We start from the raw sequence: 19631 nt of genomic DNA, 5'->3' as shown, positions 1-19631 counted from the left end.
GGTAGATGCAGAAAAAAATATATTCAGTTTGCAACCTGATGGAGGTCAGTATAGATGGACTAATACAACAAGTCCCACACACAGCTAGAAGCCCAATATTTTTTCAGAGGTAGATGCAGAAAAAAATATATTCAGTTTGCAACCTGATGGAGGTCAGTATAGATGGACTAATACAACAAGTCCCACACACAGCTAGAAGCCCAATATTTTTTCAGAGGTAGATGCAGAAAAAAATATATTCAGTTTGCAACCTGATGGAGGTCAGTATAGATGGACTAACAGAGAAAGTCCCACACACTGCTAGAAGGCCAAATATTTTTTCAGAGCTAGATGCAGAAAAAAATTATATTCAGTTTGCAACCTGATGGAGGTCTGTATAGATGGATTAATAGAACAAGACCCACACACAGCTAGAAGCCCAATATTTTTTCAGAGGTAGATGCAGAAAAAAATATATTCAGTTTGCAACCTGATGGAGGTCAGTATAGATGGACTAATACAACAAGTCCCACACACAGCTAGAAGCCCAATATTTTTTCAGAGGTAGATGCAGAAAAAAATATATTCAGTTTGCAACCTGATGGAGGTCAGTATAGATGGACTAATACAACAAGTCCCACACACAGCTAGAAGCCCAATATTTTTTCAGAGGTAGATGCAGAAAAAAATATATTCAGTTTGCAACCTGATGGAGGTCAGTATAGATGGACTAGTACAACAAGTCCCACACACAGCTAGAAGCCCAAATATTTTTTCAGAGGTAGATGCAGAAAAAAATTATATTCAGTTTGCAACCTGATGGAGGTCAGTATAGATGGACTAACAGAGAAAGTCCGACACACTGCTAGAAGGCCAAATATTTTTTCAGAGCTAGATGCAGAAAAAAATTATATTCAGTTTGCAACCTGATGGAGGTCAGTATAGATGGACTAACAGAGAAAGTCCCACACACTGCTAGGAGGCCAAATATTTTTTCAGAGCTAGATGCATACAAAAAATTATTTTGAATTTGCAACCTGATGGAGGTCAGTATAGGTGGACTAATAGAACAAGTCCCACACACTGCTAGAAGGCCAAATATTTTTTCAGAGCTAGATGCAGAAAAAAATTATATTCAGTTTGCAACCTGATGGAGGTCTGTATAGATGGATTAATAGAACAAGACCCACACACAGCTAGAAGCCCAATATTTTTTCAGAGGTAGATGCATAAAAAAATATATTCAGTTTGCAACCTGAGGGAGGTCAGTATAGATGGACTAATACAACAAGTCCCACACACAGCTAGAAGCCCAATATTTTTTCAGAGGTAGATGCAGAAAAAAATATATTCAGTTTGCAACGTGATGGAGGTCAGTATAGATGGACTAATACAACAAGTCCCACACACAGCTAGAAGCCCAATATTTTTTCAGAGGTAGATGCAGAAAAAAATATATTCAGTTTGCAACCTGATGGAGGTCAGTATAGATGGACTAATACAACAAGTCCCACACACAGCTAGAAGCCCAAATATTTTTTCAGAGGTACTGTAGATGCAGATAAAAATTATTTTTAATTTGCAACCTGATGGAGGTCAGTATAGATGGACTAATAGAGAAAGTCCGACACACTGCTAGAAGGCCAAATATTTTTTCAGAGCTAGATGCAGAAAAAAATTATATTCAGTTTGCAACCTGATGGAGGTCAGTATAGATGGACTAACAGAGAAAGTCCCACACACTGCTAGAAGGCCAAATATTTTTTCAGAGCTAGATGCATACAAAAAATTATTTTGAATTTGCAACCTGATGGAGGTCAGTATAGGTGGACTAATAGAACAAGTCCCACACACTGCTAGAAGGCCAAATATTTTTTCAGAGCTAGATGCAGAAAAAAATTATATTCAGTTTGCAACCTGATGGAGGTCTGTATAGATGGGTTAATAGAACAAGACCCACACACAGCTAGAAGCCCAATATTTTTTCAGAGGTAGATGCAGAAAAAAATATATTCAGTTTGCAACCTGATGGAGGTCAGTATAGATGGACTAATACAACAAGTCCCACACACAGCTAGAAGCCCAAATATTTTTTCAGAGGTACTGTAGATGCAGATAAAAATTATTTTTAATTTGCAACCTGATGGAGGTCAGTATAGATGGACTAACAGAGAAAGTCCGACACACTGCTAGAAGGCCAAATATTTTTTCAGAGCTAGATGCATACAAAAAATTATTTTGAATTTGCAACCTGATGGAGGTCAGTATAGGTGGACTAATAGAACAAGTCCCACACACTGCTAGAAGGCCAATATTTTTTCAGAGGTAGATGCAGAAAAAAATATATTCAGTTTGCAACCTGATGGAGGTCAGTATAGATGGACTAATACAACAAGTCCCACACACAGCTAGAAGCCCAATATTTTTTCAGAGGTAGATGCAGAAAAAAATATATTCAGTTTGCAACCTGATGGAGGTCAGTATAGATGGACTAATACAACAAGTCCCACACACAGCTAGAAGCCCAAATATTTTTTCAGAGGTACTGTAGATGCAGATAAAAATTATTTTTAATTTGCAACCTGATGGAGGTCAGTATAGATGGACTAATAGAGAAAGTCCGACACACTGCTAGAAGGCCAAATATTTTTTCAGAGCTAGATGCAGAAAAAAATTATATTCAGTTTGCAACCTGATGGAGGTCAGTATAGATGGACTAACAGAGAAAGTCCCACACACTGCTAGAAGGCCAAATATTTTTTCAGAGCTAGATGCATACAAAAAATTATTTTGAATTTGCAACCTGATGGAGGTCAGTATAGGTGGACTAATAGAACAAGTCCCACACACTGCTAGAAGGCCAAATATTTTTTCAGAGCTAGATGCAGAAAAAAATTATATTCAGTTTGCAACCTGATGGAGGTCTGTATAGATGGATTAATAGAACAAGACCCACACACAGCTAGAAGCCCAATATTTTTTCAGAGGTAGATGCAGAAAAAAATATATTCAGTTTGCAACCTGATGGAGGTCAGTATAGATGGACTAATACAACAAGTCCCACACACAGCTAGAAGCCCAAATATTTTTTCAGAGGTACTGTAGATGCAGATAAAAATTATTTTTAATTTGCAACCTGATGGAGGTCAGTATAGATGGACTAATAGAGAAAGTCCGACACACTGCTAGAAGGCCAAATATTTTTTCAGAGCTAGATGCAGAAAAAAATTATATTCAGTTTGCAACCTGATGGAGGTCAGTATAGATGGACTAATAGAATGATGCTATGCCCAAAAGATTTTACTTCACTAGGTGCAGTAAAAAAATTGGTATTCTATACACAGGTGGTATATCTTGCAACACAGATAGGCTACTCCACTGACTAACACACTCTGCAATAGGCCAAAAAGGATTAGCTTTGCTAGATTCAGCCAAATGCTGTTTAAAAAACTTGCACAGCACTGGCACAGACCTGCCTGGCAAAAACTGATAGGAACTGATGTAACCTAGTCCTGAAAAGGACTGCAATTACAATTAGTCTTTACTCCCACAATCTATCTATTTAAGAGCACAGACCTCCCTGATAAAAGTCATAGGAAATGCTGTAACCTAGTCCTTAAAAGGACTGCAATCACAACTATTCCCTACTCCCAAGCTATCTGTATATTTGTGCGAAAATTGGCTTGAAATTAACAAGGTATAGCGCACACAGCAACAGCGGTGCCGTCTAACACGCAGCTGCAGCAGTGAGAAAATGGTGGCGACGGGGAAAATGGCTTGGTCTTATAGGGCAAGGACATGTGACATACACTGCCAATGACACATGCCCTTGCTTGTGCGAAAAAAAGCACTTCGCTCCGTGTGTGCGCTGCTGATAGGCTGACAGATTGCACCTCCCCACTGCAAATGCGGGAAAGAGAAAAAAAAATGGAGATCTTCATTGTTCCTGCAGAGATCCATCCCCTGCCCCTCCCCCCACCCCGCTGTACACTCAAACTGCGTATTAACATTAATTTTCATCATTACTGAGAAAAAATCCAGTTATGATTTTGGTGCACGAACAGTTATCGAACATAACCTCGAACAGCCGAATTTTTCTCAAATTGTTCGTGTTCGCCGAACGGCTCGAACACCGCCCAAAACAGCTCGAATTTGAGATTGGCGAACAGTTCAAGTAGAACAACGCTCATCTCTACTGATCACACCTGGAGCTGCTTACAGGAACCCACATATTACATATGGATCCATATAGTATAATCTGTGAGTCCTGTGGGTCAAAGTTGATCAATCAGTGCAGAATCCTTGTATATTGATGTCTGTGGTCACTGCTGGGGCTCAGAGTGATTTATTGCAGGAGTCTGAATTTTCCTGCAGATCGGGTGATGCTGGAGCTGATGACCTGGCACTGACAGCTCGACCTGATCTGGAGCAAAGTTCAGACTCATGCAATAGCTCACACAGAGCCCCAGCAGAGCAGCCGCCGACCTGACAGTATGGAATCTTATGTGAACTTATCAGGTGAGCAGCGTCCTGCTGCTCCCTCACCCTAGACGTCCTGCCCCGATGCTATGATTCATGACCTCATATTTACCGCCATCCAATGAGATCTGATCCACAAGCTCCTCTCCAGCAGGATGAAGTGCCTCCAGGCAAGCTGTGTGACATTCCCTCTGCAAACGCAGCACACAGCGTGCAGTGCAGTTCGCGTGTCTGCCTCCCTCTGGTGTGGCCGGGCCGGTATCTAACCACATTTAAGTTACAGTGCGGTCCCCGGGCAGCCCTAAGCAGCTGCTTGGGGACTGGCCCGGGGGTCATATTCCCCCCTGTCCAGCCCGCCCCTGCCTGCCGGATATCTGGTAATCTGGCCATGTCCCCCCCCCAAAGCCTCGGGCCCAGGCGGTAGCCCAGATTGCCCTCATTATAATCCGCCTATGGTCATGACACAGGACTCATGATAGCACTCAACTTTCCTTCTCCGGACATTCATTCTTGCAGATGTTCCAAATAGTCTAAAGGGGCTTCATGCGGAGATGCCGCAAGGTGGAGTAAGTGTCTGTACACCTGTGCGACTTTTTTGGGGAGTCCCCTTCCTTGTTTTACATTCATAAAATGTACAGATTTTATACTGACACTCTGTAGACTCGTCACCCACATCCATCTTATTATTCTTACAGTTTAGCTAGGATTGATCTACAAGACTCTTCCTGCATTCAGTTGGCCTCTATAATAAGGAACAACCAGTCTCTGAAGATACTTGGCCTGTCTGGTAATCATCTGTCCGGTCCTCACTTCAGTGACTTGGTGGCAGCTCTGTCCAGTCCAGACTGCAGTATAGAGGAATTACGGTGAGTCATGAAGTGGAGCTATTACAAATGTATCTAATGCTATTCATATTACTTTCCCATTATTGTGTATGCAGTGTTGGCAGAAAACTGGAAGAAACACATTGGGCATATTTATCAGGTGAAATGTATAGAAGTGACATGAGCGATATGGCTGAAACATTTGCAGCATTTATAATGTTATACTGTGAAATGCAGTGACTAAAATAATCACCATAGCTATGTATGATGTATAGTAACAGTTCTCCATAGAACTTCATAAGCACCAACTGCCATCTCCTATCTCGGTAATGGGAAAATCTTTATTCACTGAAGACAGATTTTACCCGTGAATTGAAAATATTGACATTGAAAGATCAATCCAGAAGGAGAAAGAAGCGGCTTTTTCTAATAAGGCTATGTTCACACATCATGGTTTTTTCTGCGTTCATTTTCTGCAGCAAAACCTGATCTCTTGCCAGGAGGTTGTTCAGGATTTTTTGTTTTTTTGCTTTTTTTTTTTGGTGCGTTTTTTTCACTGTCCTTTTGTCTCTGTTATGCATGTACATGAAGTTCAGTGAAAAAAAAAATCTCATTCTGGTTTATGCACAAACAACACTGAAAACTTGACACCTGCGTTTTTGGTGCGTTTTTTTCACCACCTATTATTTCCAATGGTTGAAAAAATGCTGAAAAAACGCTGAAAGAAGTGACATGCTCTATCTTTCAAAAAAACATTCACAGCACAAAATCCTAAAAAAAAAGCCATGATGTGTGTGCCGCAACGTGTGAACAGAGGCTAAGGATGATTGTTTACTAGGCAGCACATCCCATTGTTTAAACAGGGATGTGCTGCAGAAAATATTGCAAAGTTTGCACAGTCACAATGATCTGTCCATTTAAAAGTGAAAAAAACAATCACTGATTTGCTACATCTTCGATCAGCGCACTTTGTTGGCCAGGAAATGTTCCTGTGTAAAAGGACCTTTGGGATACATTCACACATACCAAATTTGTGGCAGAAAGCGTAATTATAAAACCAAATCAGTCCCATGGCAATTCTGTGGTTTCCTTAATTGTTCTTCTGCCAGTCTTTGTATAACCCATTTTTTTGTGAGGACGTCTCGCTCCATGTGACCTCTGGAGCTTCTAAGTGGTTGATGTTGGCACATTGGGTGAGACATCACCATAGGAGGCCTGTTTATATAGAGATTGGCACAGAATGGCCTTGGAAGCCTCTGAATCTCCTGGGAAGTTGAGTATAGTGAGGGTTCTTTTTTTTTTTTTAAAGAATTTGTGGATTCACTGGTAATCCACTGCTAAATCAAATCCTCAATAATTGGGGTTTGTGGAGGATTTTTACTTCCCCATTTTTATTCAACACAAAAACCCCACAACAGATCTGTGTCCAAAGCTGCACCAAAGCCACATCAGAAAGGACTTTCCCAGCAGTGGCTTAAATGTTACAAAGGGACGATGAAAAAAAAGTCTGCAATTCAGAATTTTTTTTACTGGCATTCACTGACTGGTGTAAAGGGCATGTTACAGGGGTTGTCCACTGTCAGAAAACTTTTTATTTATGTTCAGTTAGTTTTTTAAAAAAACAACTGATCTTTACTTACCCTCCTTGGGTCCAGTAGTGTGTACATGGCATGAGCTGCTAAGCTTAGTGATTGGCTACAGCATTGTCAATGTGAAGTAACCACTGCAGCCAAACAACAGTGACTGGTACTACGGTAGAAACACAGCACTGTACTCTGGAAAGTAAAGCACAGGTTTTTTAACCCCTTCACAACATGTGCCGTACATGTACGGCGCATGCCGTATCTCTTACTTTGGTGTGGGCTCCGGCGCTGAGCCCGCACCTTTCCGGGGACATGACAGATCCGCCCACGGTTGTTAAGTAGTTAAATGCCGCTGTCAATCTCTGACGGACATCATTAGTCCCGTCCATCGGTGCCCATGTCACATGACCGCAGGTTGCCAATGGGTTCACATGACAACCCGTGGTCTGCAGGAGACTCCGGAGGTTGTCATTGCCAGGAAGCTATGAGCGCCGCCCAGCTGTTGCTACTCATAGAAAGTCAGCATTTCTGCTATACACAGGCGATCAGATAATCGCAGCTTCTAGTAGAGACTATTGAATCAGGTAATAAGTAAAAAAAAAGGTTTTTAAAAATATTTAAAAAAATTTAAAAATACAAAAGTTTAAATCACCCCTCTTTGGCCCCATTCAAAAAAAAATACTAAAAAAATCAAATATATCTTCTGATCTATCAATATAAAAAATAATTAATCTGATTGGTAAACTGCATAATGAGAAAAAAAATCAAAACGGCAGAATTACGTTTTTTTGGTCGCCGCAACATTGAATTAAAATGCAATAATGGGCGATCAAAACATTGTATCTACCCCAAAGTGGTATCAATAAAAAACATCAGCCCAGCTCACAAAAAATAAGCCCTTACCGGCCCCAGATCCTGAAAAATGGAGTCGCTACGGGTCTCGGAAAATGGCAATGTTTTTTTTTTTTAACAAACTTTGGATTTTTTTTTCATCACTTTAATAAAAAAGAACCTATACATGTTTGGTATCGACAAACTGGACCTGGAGAATCATAATGGCAGGTCAGTTTTAGCATTTAGTGAACATGGTTAAAAAAAAAAAAAAACCTGTGGAATTGCACTTTTTTTTTTGCAATTTCACCGTGCTTTGAATTTTTTTCCCGTTTTCCAGTACACGATATGGTAAAAACAATGGTGTCGTTCCAAAAATTACAACTCGTCCCGCAAAAAACAAGCCCTTACACGGCCATATTGACTGAAAACTAAAAAAGTTATGGCTCTGGGAAGAAGAGGAGTAAAAAACTAAAGCACAAAAACGGAAAAGGGCTGCGGCGTGAAGGGGTTAATGAACTGGGAATATAGTAACAAGTTTTCTGAAAGAGGACAACCCCTTTAAAGTTACTCGGCAATAACACTATTTATGAGCTCTTTATTTTTTTACTACTTTACAAATAAATAAACCTTCCTTTAACTGCATTTTCCTGTCTTAATGGAAGATGCTAACATCTCTTAGGATGTGCTGCTTTCACCTCCAGGTATTACCTTGTTATGGCTCCCCTGCTCTTTTCTAGCTTAAGTATAGACCAAGAAGTTTGGATTGAGGAGGATAGTCGGTCAGCATCGTCTCATTTAACGTGATCCCAACATCTAAGGCGTTAGATAACGGGAAGGGGGTCCCTCTGTTTGGCTATCGCTAACACGCAATGGGATTGTGGAGGCTGACACTTTACTGTGACAACTGGACGTCTGGCCTCCAGGTCTGTCAGAAAGGCATCTACCGTAATTAATAGGCCAGGAAGTGACAAAAAACTTGGAAATGGTGTCTATATGTGGATATGTAGTCATATACTACTGTTTGAACATACAGCGGGCCTCAGAAAGGAAGGAGTGCCTTTGGCTTTTGGAGCTCAGATTTTGCTGTAACAGGTACTATGTGACATTGCTTGAGATGCCAGAACATCAAAAATTCACAAAAAGTAACCCCATACTGGAAACCACACCCCTCAAGAAATTTAACTCTGGGTGTAGCAAGTGTGGCACCCCAGGGGTCTGGTTTCCACAGTAACAGCAATGTTATGTCTGAGAGCAGGTGGGAGGTCTCTTGGTCAGGGATCCGATGCATGCCACACCTCCTGCCCAGTCCTGGGAGGGGAAGAACTTCCCCTATATAAACCTAGGGCTGAGGCAGGGTTAGTGAGTAGAGAAGAAGTAGAGACAGAGAAGAGCAGCAGATATAGGAGAAGAACATCAGGAGCTCTGTGGGAGCAGTGCTATAAGGAGTCAGGGGCTGGCAGCTGCAGAGCTCGCCCTGACTGAGAAGCTATTACCGGACCCGGAGTCCGAGGCTGTGGGGACTAATCTTTACCCAGCAGCAGAAACCGCCCGGCAGGGGATTTCAGGTCCTCTGGCCAAGAAACCCGAAGGCACGGTCACACGCGTGGGACCAGCACCGCCGTCGTGGAGCGGACGCCACTAGAAGGCCCCGAGTCACCGGCCATACGGGTGAGCACCACATGGTACACTCAGGGACGTGGGCTACTTATACCCGCCTCTAGCAAGGTAGCCAGAAGAGTACAGTCAGTTTGGGAGGCCTACAACTCCGCCTGGCCAGGGGAGATCCCATCTGCTCAAGGACTGACCAGGCCCCGATCGCTAGCCAGTACTCCGGGAGGGTCTATCTTTATCACCAGTAAAGACCCTGAACTACACCGCATCGTCTCCGAGTGATTCCTGCTACCCCCATCATCCACGTCGGCTGCCCTGAGGCCATACCCCTCCCGTTGGGGGTGATACTATCACGCTGCACAATCCTACCACCGGCCTCAGCGGTCTGCCCTGCAGCGGCAGCTCCTTCGCTGCATTCAACGGGTGGCGTAGTCGTCCAACATCTACCGCTAATACAACGCCACTTAGTCTGACTCCCTGGGCACGGACCGGGTCACCGCCACGAGACTACAACCCTCAACAGATCCGGCTCCGGGTAAGCTCCTGCATGCGCAACGCTGTGCGACACAGGCCCAGGGGTGCGTCAACTTTTGGCGTAGTCGGCAGGATCTCGTGCCCGCAACCACCGGGTACTGCGTGCCTGAAAAAGACTGTTCAAACTTACCAGTGGTGAAGATTCCCGCCATCCGTGGAGGTTTCCCGCCATCCGGCGCCATCTTCTGCCTTCTTCCCGCCATCCGTGGAGTTTTCCCGCCGTTGGACGCCATCTTGAAGACGCCGCGCGGGAAGAAGAGGGGCGTGGACTCCGAAAGCGCGCGAGAACTGAAGCCCCGCCTCACGTCCGGACATTGCGTAAGGTCCTGGAAGGAGCCCAGCAGACGCTGACGTCACAGGAGCGCGACGGAAGGTCCTCAACCCTGACGATCCACTGCGGAGCCGCGGCCTACGGAAGAGGATCATCGCAAGGTAGGCCACGGTCCACTAGGGGGGAGGAAGATGTCGGATACGGAGGAGAGCTTCACTGCCTCAACCCCCGCCAGCGCCACCGCTGCTGCAGTCATGCCTTTCACCATGCCCTATATCCCGGGAGCGGCCTGGCTACCCCAGTACTCAGGGGAGTCACATACCCTGCATGACTTTAGAGAAAAGCTGGATAGCCTCTTCCAGGTGTATCCCCTCACAGAAGAGCAAAAAGTGAGCATCCTGGTGGCCCAATTAACCGGGGCAGCCCAAAGGGAGGTAAAGTCCTGGCCACTTGGGGGGAGGACTGTTGCAGGGATACTAACCTGGCTGAGGGACACCTTTGATACCCGCACCTCAGCCGAGATCAAGCTTGGATTCTACGGGTGCAAGCAGCGAGCACACGAGAGTATAAGGGACTATGCCCTGAACCTACAAGAGGCCCTGAGAGCCATTAAGCAGACCGACCCTGACGGCGTGGGAGACGAGGACAGGCTGTTGACTGAACAATTTATAGAGGGTTTATATTGCAATGCCCACCGAACCCAGTTGCGGGCAATGGCCTTACAGGACCCTCATCTGGGATTTGCACAGTTCAAGGACAGAGCCATCCGGGTGCTCCGAGAACCGGCACCAGGTGGCGTTGTGACCCACAGACGCCCCACTACCACTTACCACCAGGAGGCGGCGCCCTTGTCGGCAGGGCCTGTGGGAGCTGATGCGCAGGCTTTGAACAATGACCCGGCTCCAGACCTGCACCATCAGGTCCAAGAGCTAGCTAAAAGCGTTGCCGCGCTAACCCGAACTGTGCAGTCTTTACAGGTTTCCACTCCAGGGAAGATCCAGCTGGCATCCGGACCGGAGGACATCCCGTGGCGTCGACCAAGGAGGACCCCACTGGCAAGAGGAAGACCCAGCGACCGATACAATGAGGACGGACAACCCATCTGCCGCCGCTGCAATCAACCCGGACATATGGCAAGGTACTGTCCTTTAAACTGGCACAACCTGGGGTAGAGGGCCAAACCCCAGGAAAAAGATCATCAGGCCCATCGAACTGGCGCGACAAATATGTGGGAGGACGTCCAGTCTTGCCTGTGGTACTGGATGGCATCCCTATGAGTGCCCTACTGGACACCGGGTCACAGGTTACCACTATCCCGTACGTGCTCTTCAAGCAGTACTGGAATGACTCGGATATCACCCGCTATCCTGCCGACTACGCCAAAAGTTGACGCACCCCTGGGCCTGTGTCGCACAGCGTTGCGCATGCAGGAGCTTACCCGGAGCCGGATCTGTTGAGGGTTGTAGTCTCGTGGCGGTGACCCTGTCCGTGCCCAGGGAGTCAGACTAAGTGGCGTTGTATTAGCGGTAGATGTTGGACGACTACGCCACCCGTTGAATGCAGCGAAGGAGCTGCCGCTGCAGGGCAGACCGCTGAGGCCGGTGGTAGGATTGTGCAGCGTGATAGTATCACCCCCATCGGGAGGGGGTATGGCCTCAGGGCAGCCGACGTGGATGATGGGGGTAGCAGGAATCACTCGGAGACGATGCGGTGTAGTTCAGGGTCTTTACTGGTGATAAAGATAGACCCTCCCGGAGTACTGGCTAGCGATCGGGGCCTGGTCAGTCCTTGAGCAGATGGGATCTCCCCTGGCCAGGCGGAGTTGTAGGCCTCCCAAACTGACTGTACTCTTCTGGCTACCTTGCTAGAGGCGGGTATAAGTAGCCCACGTCCCTGAGTGTACCGTGTGGTGCTCACCCGTATGGCCGGTGACTCGGGGCCTTCTAGTGGCGTCCGCTCCACGACGGCGGTGCTGGTCCCACGCGTGTGACCGTGCCTTCGGGTTTCTTGGCCAGAGGACCTGAAATCCCCTGCCGGGCGGTTTCTGCTGCTGGGTAAAGATTAGTCCCCACAGCCTCGGACTCCGGGTCCGGTAATAGCTTCTCAGTCAGGGCGAGCTCTGCAGCTGCCAGCCCCTGACTCCTTATAGCACTGCTCCCACAGAGCTCCTGATGTTCTTCTCCTATATCTGCTGCTCTTCTCTGTCTCTACTTCTTCTCTACTCACTAACCCTGCCTCAGCCCTAGGTTTATATAGGGGAAGTTCTTCCCCTCCCAGGACTGGGCAGGAGGTGTGGCATGCATCGGATCCCTGACCAAGAGACCTCCCACCTGCTCTCAGACATAACATTGCTGTTACTGTGGAAACCAGACCCCTGGGGTGCCACACAAGTATTTTGACCAAACAAATGTTCCACAGATTTTAATGGGATTGGGCAGTAAAAATGAAAAATTATATTCTTTAAAAAATATATATATTTTATTTCCCAAAGAGGTAATGAATGAAATGACCGCAATTTGTGATATAATTTCTCACAATTTTAACAATATTTTATATTTGGTCATATACTACTGTTTGACCACACAGCATGGCTCAGAAGGGAAAGAGCGTAATTTGGCTTTTGCAGCGCAAATTTAGCCAATCTGGTTTTTGATGGCCATATCGCACTTGCGTAGTGTAGCAATCATGGTTGCCGAAGACTGAAACTGGGTCTGAAGGGTAATGGGGCGGTCCCTGCAGTCAATCAGCGCTGGCTTCACTCTCCACTCCTTTCGGACAAATCACATCCGTTCCTTCAATAGCACCAGTATCGAAGGTAAGTATAAGTGTTATTATTTTACAAGGGGGAAACATTGGGATTGAGAAAGTGTTGTCCGAGTGGACAGTCCCTTTAAACCTTTGAATATTATGTGCAGCTGTAGTAAGAGGAACATCAGGCTGTTTGGAGATATTTTTATAGCCTGTACCTTTAACATGTTTGTCTATAATTTTCTTTCTAATCTCCTGAGAAAACTCTCTCCTTACATCTCTTTGCTTCATGTTCAGTGTGATAAGAAACAGCACAGTGACTACTTTTCACCCCATAAATAGGCAGACTGACTGATCACAATTTTACAGAGACCTGTGATGCTAATTACAAGACCTTATTTTCACATGTCTCTATGGCTAAATTATTTTCAATCTTTTCTAGCGCTGCCATCATTTTTGCCCATGACAATTTCATTAGTTTTTTTTTAATGTTTTTGTTGACCCACAATTGAGAAGCAATGATTGATTTTCATTAGTTGATATTCAGTAGTTTTAAAATGAAAATTACTTTTGTCAGTTTCAAGTTATTTCAGTGACCAATGTGGGTTTTTCTTACTTCAACAGAAGGGTACAAACAATTTTGTCCATGTGTGTAAGTGTCAGGGTTAATTGAAAGCCACACCACTGATCTCAGCCACCAGTGGTGACTGTCAGAAGTGATTACAGAAATGTCATGTGACTGTCGAAAAACTGGTGTACTTATATTAGTAATCCCACCAGTATTCCTAGTTCAGAAAAACAAACCCAAGATTGAACAGACTCCATCCTCAGGCCGATCAATTCACTGACTGATCTGAAACATATGAGAAAATCCTCACTGTACAAAGTCACTAATTCTGGGGATTCTGTTTTATTCTAGGATTTGGGACAATGGATTGACTGAAGAGGAGAAGGATAAAATAAAAACATTGGAAAGACGCAAACCAAATCTGAAGATCCGTTACTAAAAAAAACAAGAGCCGGATTTCTATTTTTGACAGTGTTGACAATCTCTTGTTTGATTTTTTTATGGACAACTGCACCCAAAATTTTTATATACTTATACCTCAACCCTTTGTGTAAAGAACTTGAATTACAAAGACCCCAAATTTAATAAGATGATTCAGAAGGTGAAAAAAAAAAAAAAAGAATCTGGAAGCAGCATGTGAAATAAAAAACACAAGACATACCTCATAGCGGTCAGTAAGGGTATAAATCTAATACATACGCCTTTTTACAGCACTGGATCTAAAGCCTTGTGTGGGTATCCCATGCCAAATATAGCTGGTGAAGATTGTCTTATGACAGCCAGGCTTCAAGATTACTAGCAGGATTGAGGGATTTGTCACTTTTGACTGTTCAGATGCCGCGGTCTCTACTGACTACAGCATCTAATTGGTTGACCGAGGGAAGAGGAACCATGTTTCATAAGGTGTCTTTATATCTATATACAACTTGCCTCTCTCACATTGGAACATACTTAGACAAACTGCTAAGACAAAATGAATTAAAGGTCAAGGGTTTTTATTTTGAGCCGTTTGAAAGCTCCAAGATTGTTTTTATCATATAAGATTGTTATTGTCTAATTAGTTAAAAAAAAGCTGGCTAGATCTCCTAGTGGCTTGTCTATCCGCACATTGCTTCTAATTATTTTGAGGTGGGATGAAATAGTGAAAAAAAATGCAATTCTGCCATTGGTTTTGGGGTTTGTTTTGACAGCATTCATTGTGCGTTAAAAATGACCTGGAAACAAAGTTGGCAATTATTTGGGGAGGGGAGATAACCCCAAAAAACCACATTTCTAACATTTTGATTTTTTTTCTCCATACGACAATTAGCAATCAGTTTAATTAATTTTATATTTTCATAGAATGGACTTTCACGGGCATGGCAAAATCAAGCATGTTTTTTTCCTTTCTTTTTAAAGGGGTAAAAGGGGGTGATTTGAATGTTTATATATTTTTTTACTTTTTTCTTATTTTTACAGAATTTTTTAGTCTCCTTAGGGGACACGAACCTGCGATCCTTTGATCACTTATACTATATACTGCAGTACCATAGTATTGCAGTTTATGGTGAGCCGATGGTTGAACATCACAGGAGTATCAGGATGACAGTGCTGTGAGCCTTCAGCAGTCCCCCAGCTGTCATAATAACCCGTCGGTCCCCAGCAATCACATTGCAGTGGGACAATGGCAACCAGAGTGTACGATTACTGGTGCACATTGAATAAATGCCGTTGTCAATGATTGACAGCAGTGGTTGAAATGGTTAACAGCTGTGGAAAGTACTCGGTTCCCACCGTGGCTGTTGGACCCAGATACCGGCTATGCAATATAGCTGGCCTCAGCCGTGTATGGAGAAAGCTCAGCTCCAGAGCCCCCTACACACAAGCAGACCTCTTCCCAGGACTTTAATTCACCTCCTAATGTGTGTTAAAATACATGTTAAAGAGTCTGTGACCTGACTAGTCCCAGTGTGGGTCACTTGATAAAGATGGGATTGTACTGGAGCCTGGAGAATGCAGCGATCAGTAAGATCAATAACACCAGCACTATGTATATAGCTTACATTAGGGTGAGCCCAAAAGTTACTTCTTTTCCAAAGTGCTCTGGGTGATACTAGAATGGTATACATAGCACAACACTGGATAGATCACAAATCACCTACAAAATGCAGGTTTAAAACCAAAGTTAACAGGCTGTTACATATGGAGAACAATGTGTACCTTAAAGGGGAGTTATGTCCACATATGTAAAATGCGGTCTCCATGGCTAGGCATGTCTGGGTTAGGTCCTTGCATCACTCACTAGAGACAGAACGTTATGGGGTAATTTACGCTCCTTGGTAAACTCTTCACGAGAGTCTTCAATGTGAAACTTTAGTGTATATATTTTCTGTAGTTATATGTGTGTGTACTTTTTACTTGTTACTGACCTCATATACATTAAAAGGCCATAAATGTGCCAAACTTGATGAACGTTGTTTTTTAATTCCACAATGCTGTGCAAGCTTAATATTGTTTTTACAATTGTTGAAGGCTAGAGAGTTGGGGGGGTTGAAGATTTATGTTAATTGTTCAGTTAGGTCCAGAAACATTTGGACAGTGACCGAATCTTCGTGATTTCAGCTTTCCATGCCGCTATTTTTTATTTAAAATGAAACAACTGAGATGCAATTGAAGTGGAGACTTTCAGGTTTAATTAAAGGGGTTGAACAAAAATATCTTGTGAAATGTTTAGGAATTGCAACCATTTTTCTACAAAGCCTCCTCATTTCAGGGGTTCAAAAGTAATTAGACAAATTAACTTTACCATAAATAAAATGTTCATTTTTAATACTTTGTAAAGAATCCTTTGCAGGCAATGATTGCCCGAAGTCTGGAGGCCATAGACGCCACCAAACCCTGGGTTTCCCCCTTTGTGATGCTTTGCCACCTTTACTGCAGCTGACTTCAGTTGTTGCTTGTTTGTGGGTCTTTCTGCCTAACGTTATGTCTTAAGCCGTTGAAATGCAGCTTGATGGGGTTGAGATCTGGTGATTGACTCGGCCATTGCAGAATATTCCACTTCTTTGCCTTAAAAAACTGCTGGGTTCGCAGTATGTTTTGAGTCATTGTCCACCTGTACTGTGAAGCAGCGTCCAATCAATCTTGCTGTATTTAGTTGAATCTGAGCAGAAAGTATCACCCCCCTACACTTCAGAATGCATCCGGCTGCTTCTGTCTTCAGTTACATCAATAAACACTAGTGACCCAGTGCCATTGGAAGCCATGCATGCCCATGCCACTGTTTTACAGGAGAAGTGGTGTGCTTTGGATCATGAGCTGTTCCAAGCCTTCTCCATACTGTCTTCCTCCCATCATTCTGGAACAGGTTGATGTTCGTTTCATCTGTCCAAAGCAGGGGCGGAACTACCGCCCGTGCAGCCGGTTCATTGAACGGGGGCCCCGAGGGAGAGGGGGCCCCTCCAGCAGGGCCGCCATCAGGGCATGTCTGCCCTGACTCCAGTGTGGGGCCCAGCCGGTAGGGGCCCCCTTGGAGCCCCGTTGGGGGCCCCCTCTTGTGAGTCTCTCTCCTCATGGGGCCCCCGGCCCCATGCCAAGCGCCGGGTCCGGGACATCTCAGCGCTGCGCTGCGCTCCTGCGGCAGCGCCTTCATGATTCCCCTGATTTCCGGTCATGTGACGGCGCCGTCACATGGCCGGAAGTCAGGAGAACCTAGTGTCAACGATTTGGACGAGCGCCAGGATTCTGCAGGGATCGCATGGGGGTAAGTATAACAAGTTTTGTTTTTTTCAAAATACAATTTACTAGGAGTGGGGGAAATGGGAGGGGTGTGTGTGTGTGTGTGTGTGTGTGTGAGAGATAAGAGATGCACATGGGGTGGGGGGAGATGATAAAAGATGCACATGTGGGGGGAGGGGGATGAGAGAGGTGCACGTGGGGGGAGGGGGATGATAAAAGATGCACATGGGGTGGGGGGGGATAAGAGATGCACATGGGGGGGAGATAAGAGATGCACATGGGGGAGGGGGATAAGAGATGCACATGGGGGAGGGGGATAAGAGATGCACATGGGGGGGGGAGATAAGAGATGCACATGGGGGGGAGATAAGAGATGCACATGGGGGGGGAGATAAGAGATGCACATGGGGGGGAGATAAGAGATGCACATGGGGGAGGGGGATAAGAGATGCACATGGGGGAGGGGGATAAGAGATGCACATGGGGGAGGGGGATAAGAGATGCACATGGGGGAGGGGGATAAGAGATGCACATGGGGGGGATGAGAGAGGTGCACATGTGGGGGAGGGGGATGAGAGATGTGCACATGTGGGGGGGATGAGAGATGCCCATGGGGGGGATGAGAGAGTGGCACATGGGGGGGAGGGGGATGAGAGAGGGGCACATGGGGGGGAGGGGGATGAGAGATGTGCACATGGGGGGTGGTGAGAGCTGCACATGTGGGGGAGGGGGATGAGAGAGGGGCACATGGGGGGTGGTGAGAGCTGCACATGTGGGGGAGGGGGATGAGAGAGGGGCACATGGGGGGTGGTGAGAGCTGCTCATGGGGGAATTGGGAGAAAATGAGCTGCACATGGGGGAATTGGGAGAAAATGAGCTGCACATGGGGGAATTAGGAGTAGGGGGATAATGAGCTGCACATAATGAATGTGGGGTGGGGGAGAGTAAATGATAAATGACGATGGGGTGGGGAGAGCACGGACATGATATAATGAATTGGGGCAGGGGGTGCATGTAAATAATGAATGCGGGGAGCAGGAAGTATAGAGTAGAGGTTCTAATTAAATTATATATTAAGTGCCTATTTACAGTTAATGGGGGCACCGTGGTGGATTACAATTTATATTTGGAATGGTAGGTTGCATAATAACTAACCATATATTGATGGTGGATGCACGTCTGTATTCAGCTGCGTAATGTAGAAGTTGGGGAATGTGCTCTAGATAACTGTGTTATTTTATGCAGAGACGAGTCCTGGCTGGAAGACGTGATGGCGGTCTGTGCTGGATGAAGGAGAAAAGCGTAGCTGAAGGACTTCACCTAGAGACGTCACCAGTGAGTCAGTGCATTACATGTACACTTACACTATATACTATGTACCGGGCTCCTGTGTATAATGTCACTGGTGATCACTGTATTACCTGTACACTATATACAGAGCTCCTGTGTATAATGTCACTGGTGATCACTGTATTACCTGTACACTGACAATATATACAGAGCTCCTGTGTATAATGTCACTGGTGATCACTGTATTACCTGTACACTGACAATATATACAGAGCTCCTGTGTATAATGTCACTGGTGATCCCTGTATTACCTGTACACTATATACAGAGCTCCTGTGTATAATGTCACTGGTGATCCCTGTATTACCTGTACACTATATACAGAGCTCCTGTGTATAATGTCACTGGTGATCACTGTATTACCTGTACACTGACACTATATACAGAGCTCCTGTGTATAATGTCACTGGTGATCACTAGATTACCTGGACACTTACATTATACATACCATGTATAGAGCTCCCGTGTATAATGACACTTATGGTAATATTAGTAATGTGGTGGTAATATTAGTAATGTGGTGGTAATATGTGGTCTGGTCATGGTGTCGCAGTTTTTCTCCCTTCTGTGTGGTATTATTCGGTCACTATGTTGTGGTAATATGTGGTCTGGTCATGGTGTGGCGGTATTCCCTGTATGTGGTATTATTGGTCATTTTAAAAAAAAATTTATATGACACATTCCCTTAAAGAAAACTAAATAAAAATATTTCTAAAAAGAGTATTGGATATTTTAAGAAAATTTTAATAGGTTAGAGTAGGGCCCGGCCAGAAGAGTCTACCTTATCGTGGTGGCGGCTTTAAAAATCTTTTGGCCAAAACAAAAGCTGTTGGCTATGTATGTGGCACCGTCACATGGCCGAACGTCAGGAGAGCCTGGTGGCAGCGACGTGGACGAGCGCCAAGATTCTGCAGGGATCGCATGGGGGTAAGTATAACAAGTTTTATTTTTCTTAAATACAATTAATTAACTAGGAGTGGGGGGGATGAGAGATGCACATGGGGGGGATGAGAGATGCACATGGGGGGGATGAGAGATGCACATGGGGGGGATGAGAGATGCACATGGGGGGGATGAGAGATGCACATGGGGGGGATGAGAGATGCACATGGGGGGGATGAGAGATGCACATG

At 44.9% G+C, this 19631-nt stretch overlaps 1 protein-coding gene across 3 annotated transcripts in view; it reads left to right on the top strand.

Annotated features, from left to right (window-relative positions):
• The window catches only part of LOC141235573 (NACHT, LRR and PYD domains-containing protein 12-like), a 156832-nt gene extending 140976 nt beyond the window's left edge, over nt 1-15856 (top strand). For all 3 annotated transcript variants that reach the window (XM_073668158.1, XM_073668161.1, XM_073668159.1), the window contains 2 exons: nt 5154-5324; nt 13783-15856. In XM_073668158.1, the coding sequence (XP_073524259.1) occupies nt 5154-5324; nt 13783-13870 (259 nt within the window). In that variant the 3' untranslated portion in view covers nt 13871-15856. The remainder of the gene's footprint in view (nt 1-5153; nt 5325-13782) is intronic.
• The last annotated feature ends 3775 nt before the right edge of the window (nt 15857-19631 follow it).

Source organism: Phyllobates terribilis, unplaced genomic scaffold (assembly GCF_046119375.1).
Source record: "Phyllobates terribilis strain yellow unplaced genomic scaffold, ASM4611937v1 Scaffold_2__4_contigs__length_985480577, whole genome shotgun sequence".
Classification (NCBI taxonomy): Eukaryota; Metazoa; Chordata; class Amphibia; order Anura; family Dendrobatidae; genus Phyllobates; species Phyllobates terribilis.
The sequence above is the reverse complement of the archived record's forward strand: the minus strand, read 5'-3'. Positions and strand labels throughout refer to the sequence as shown.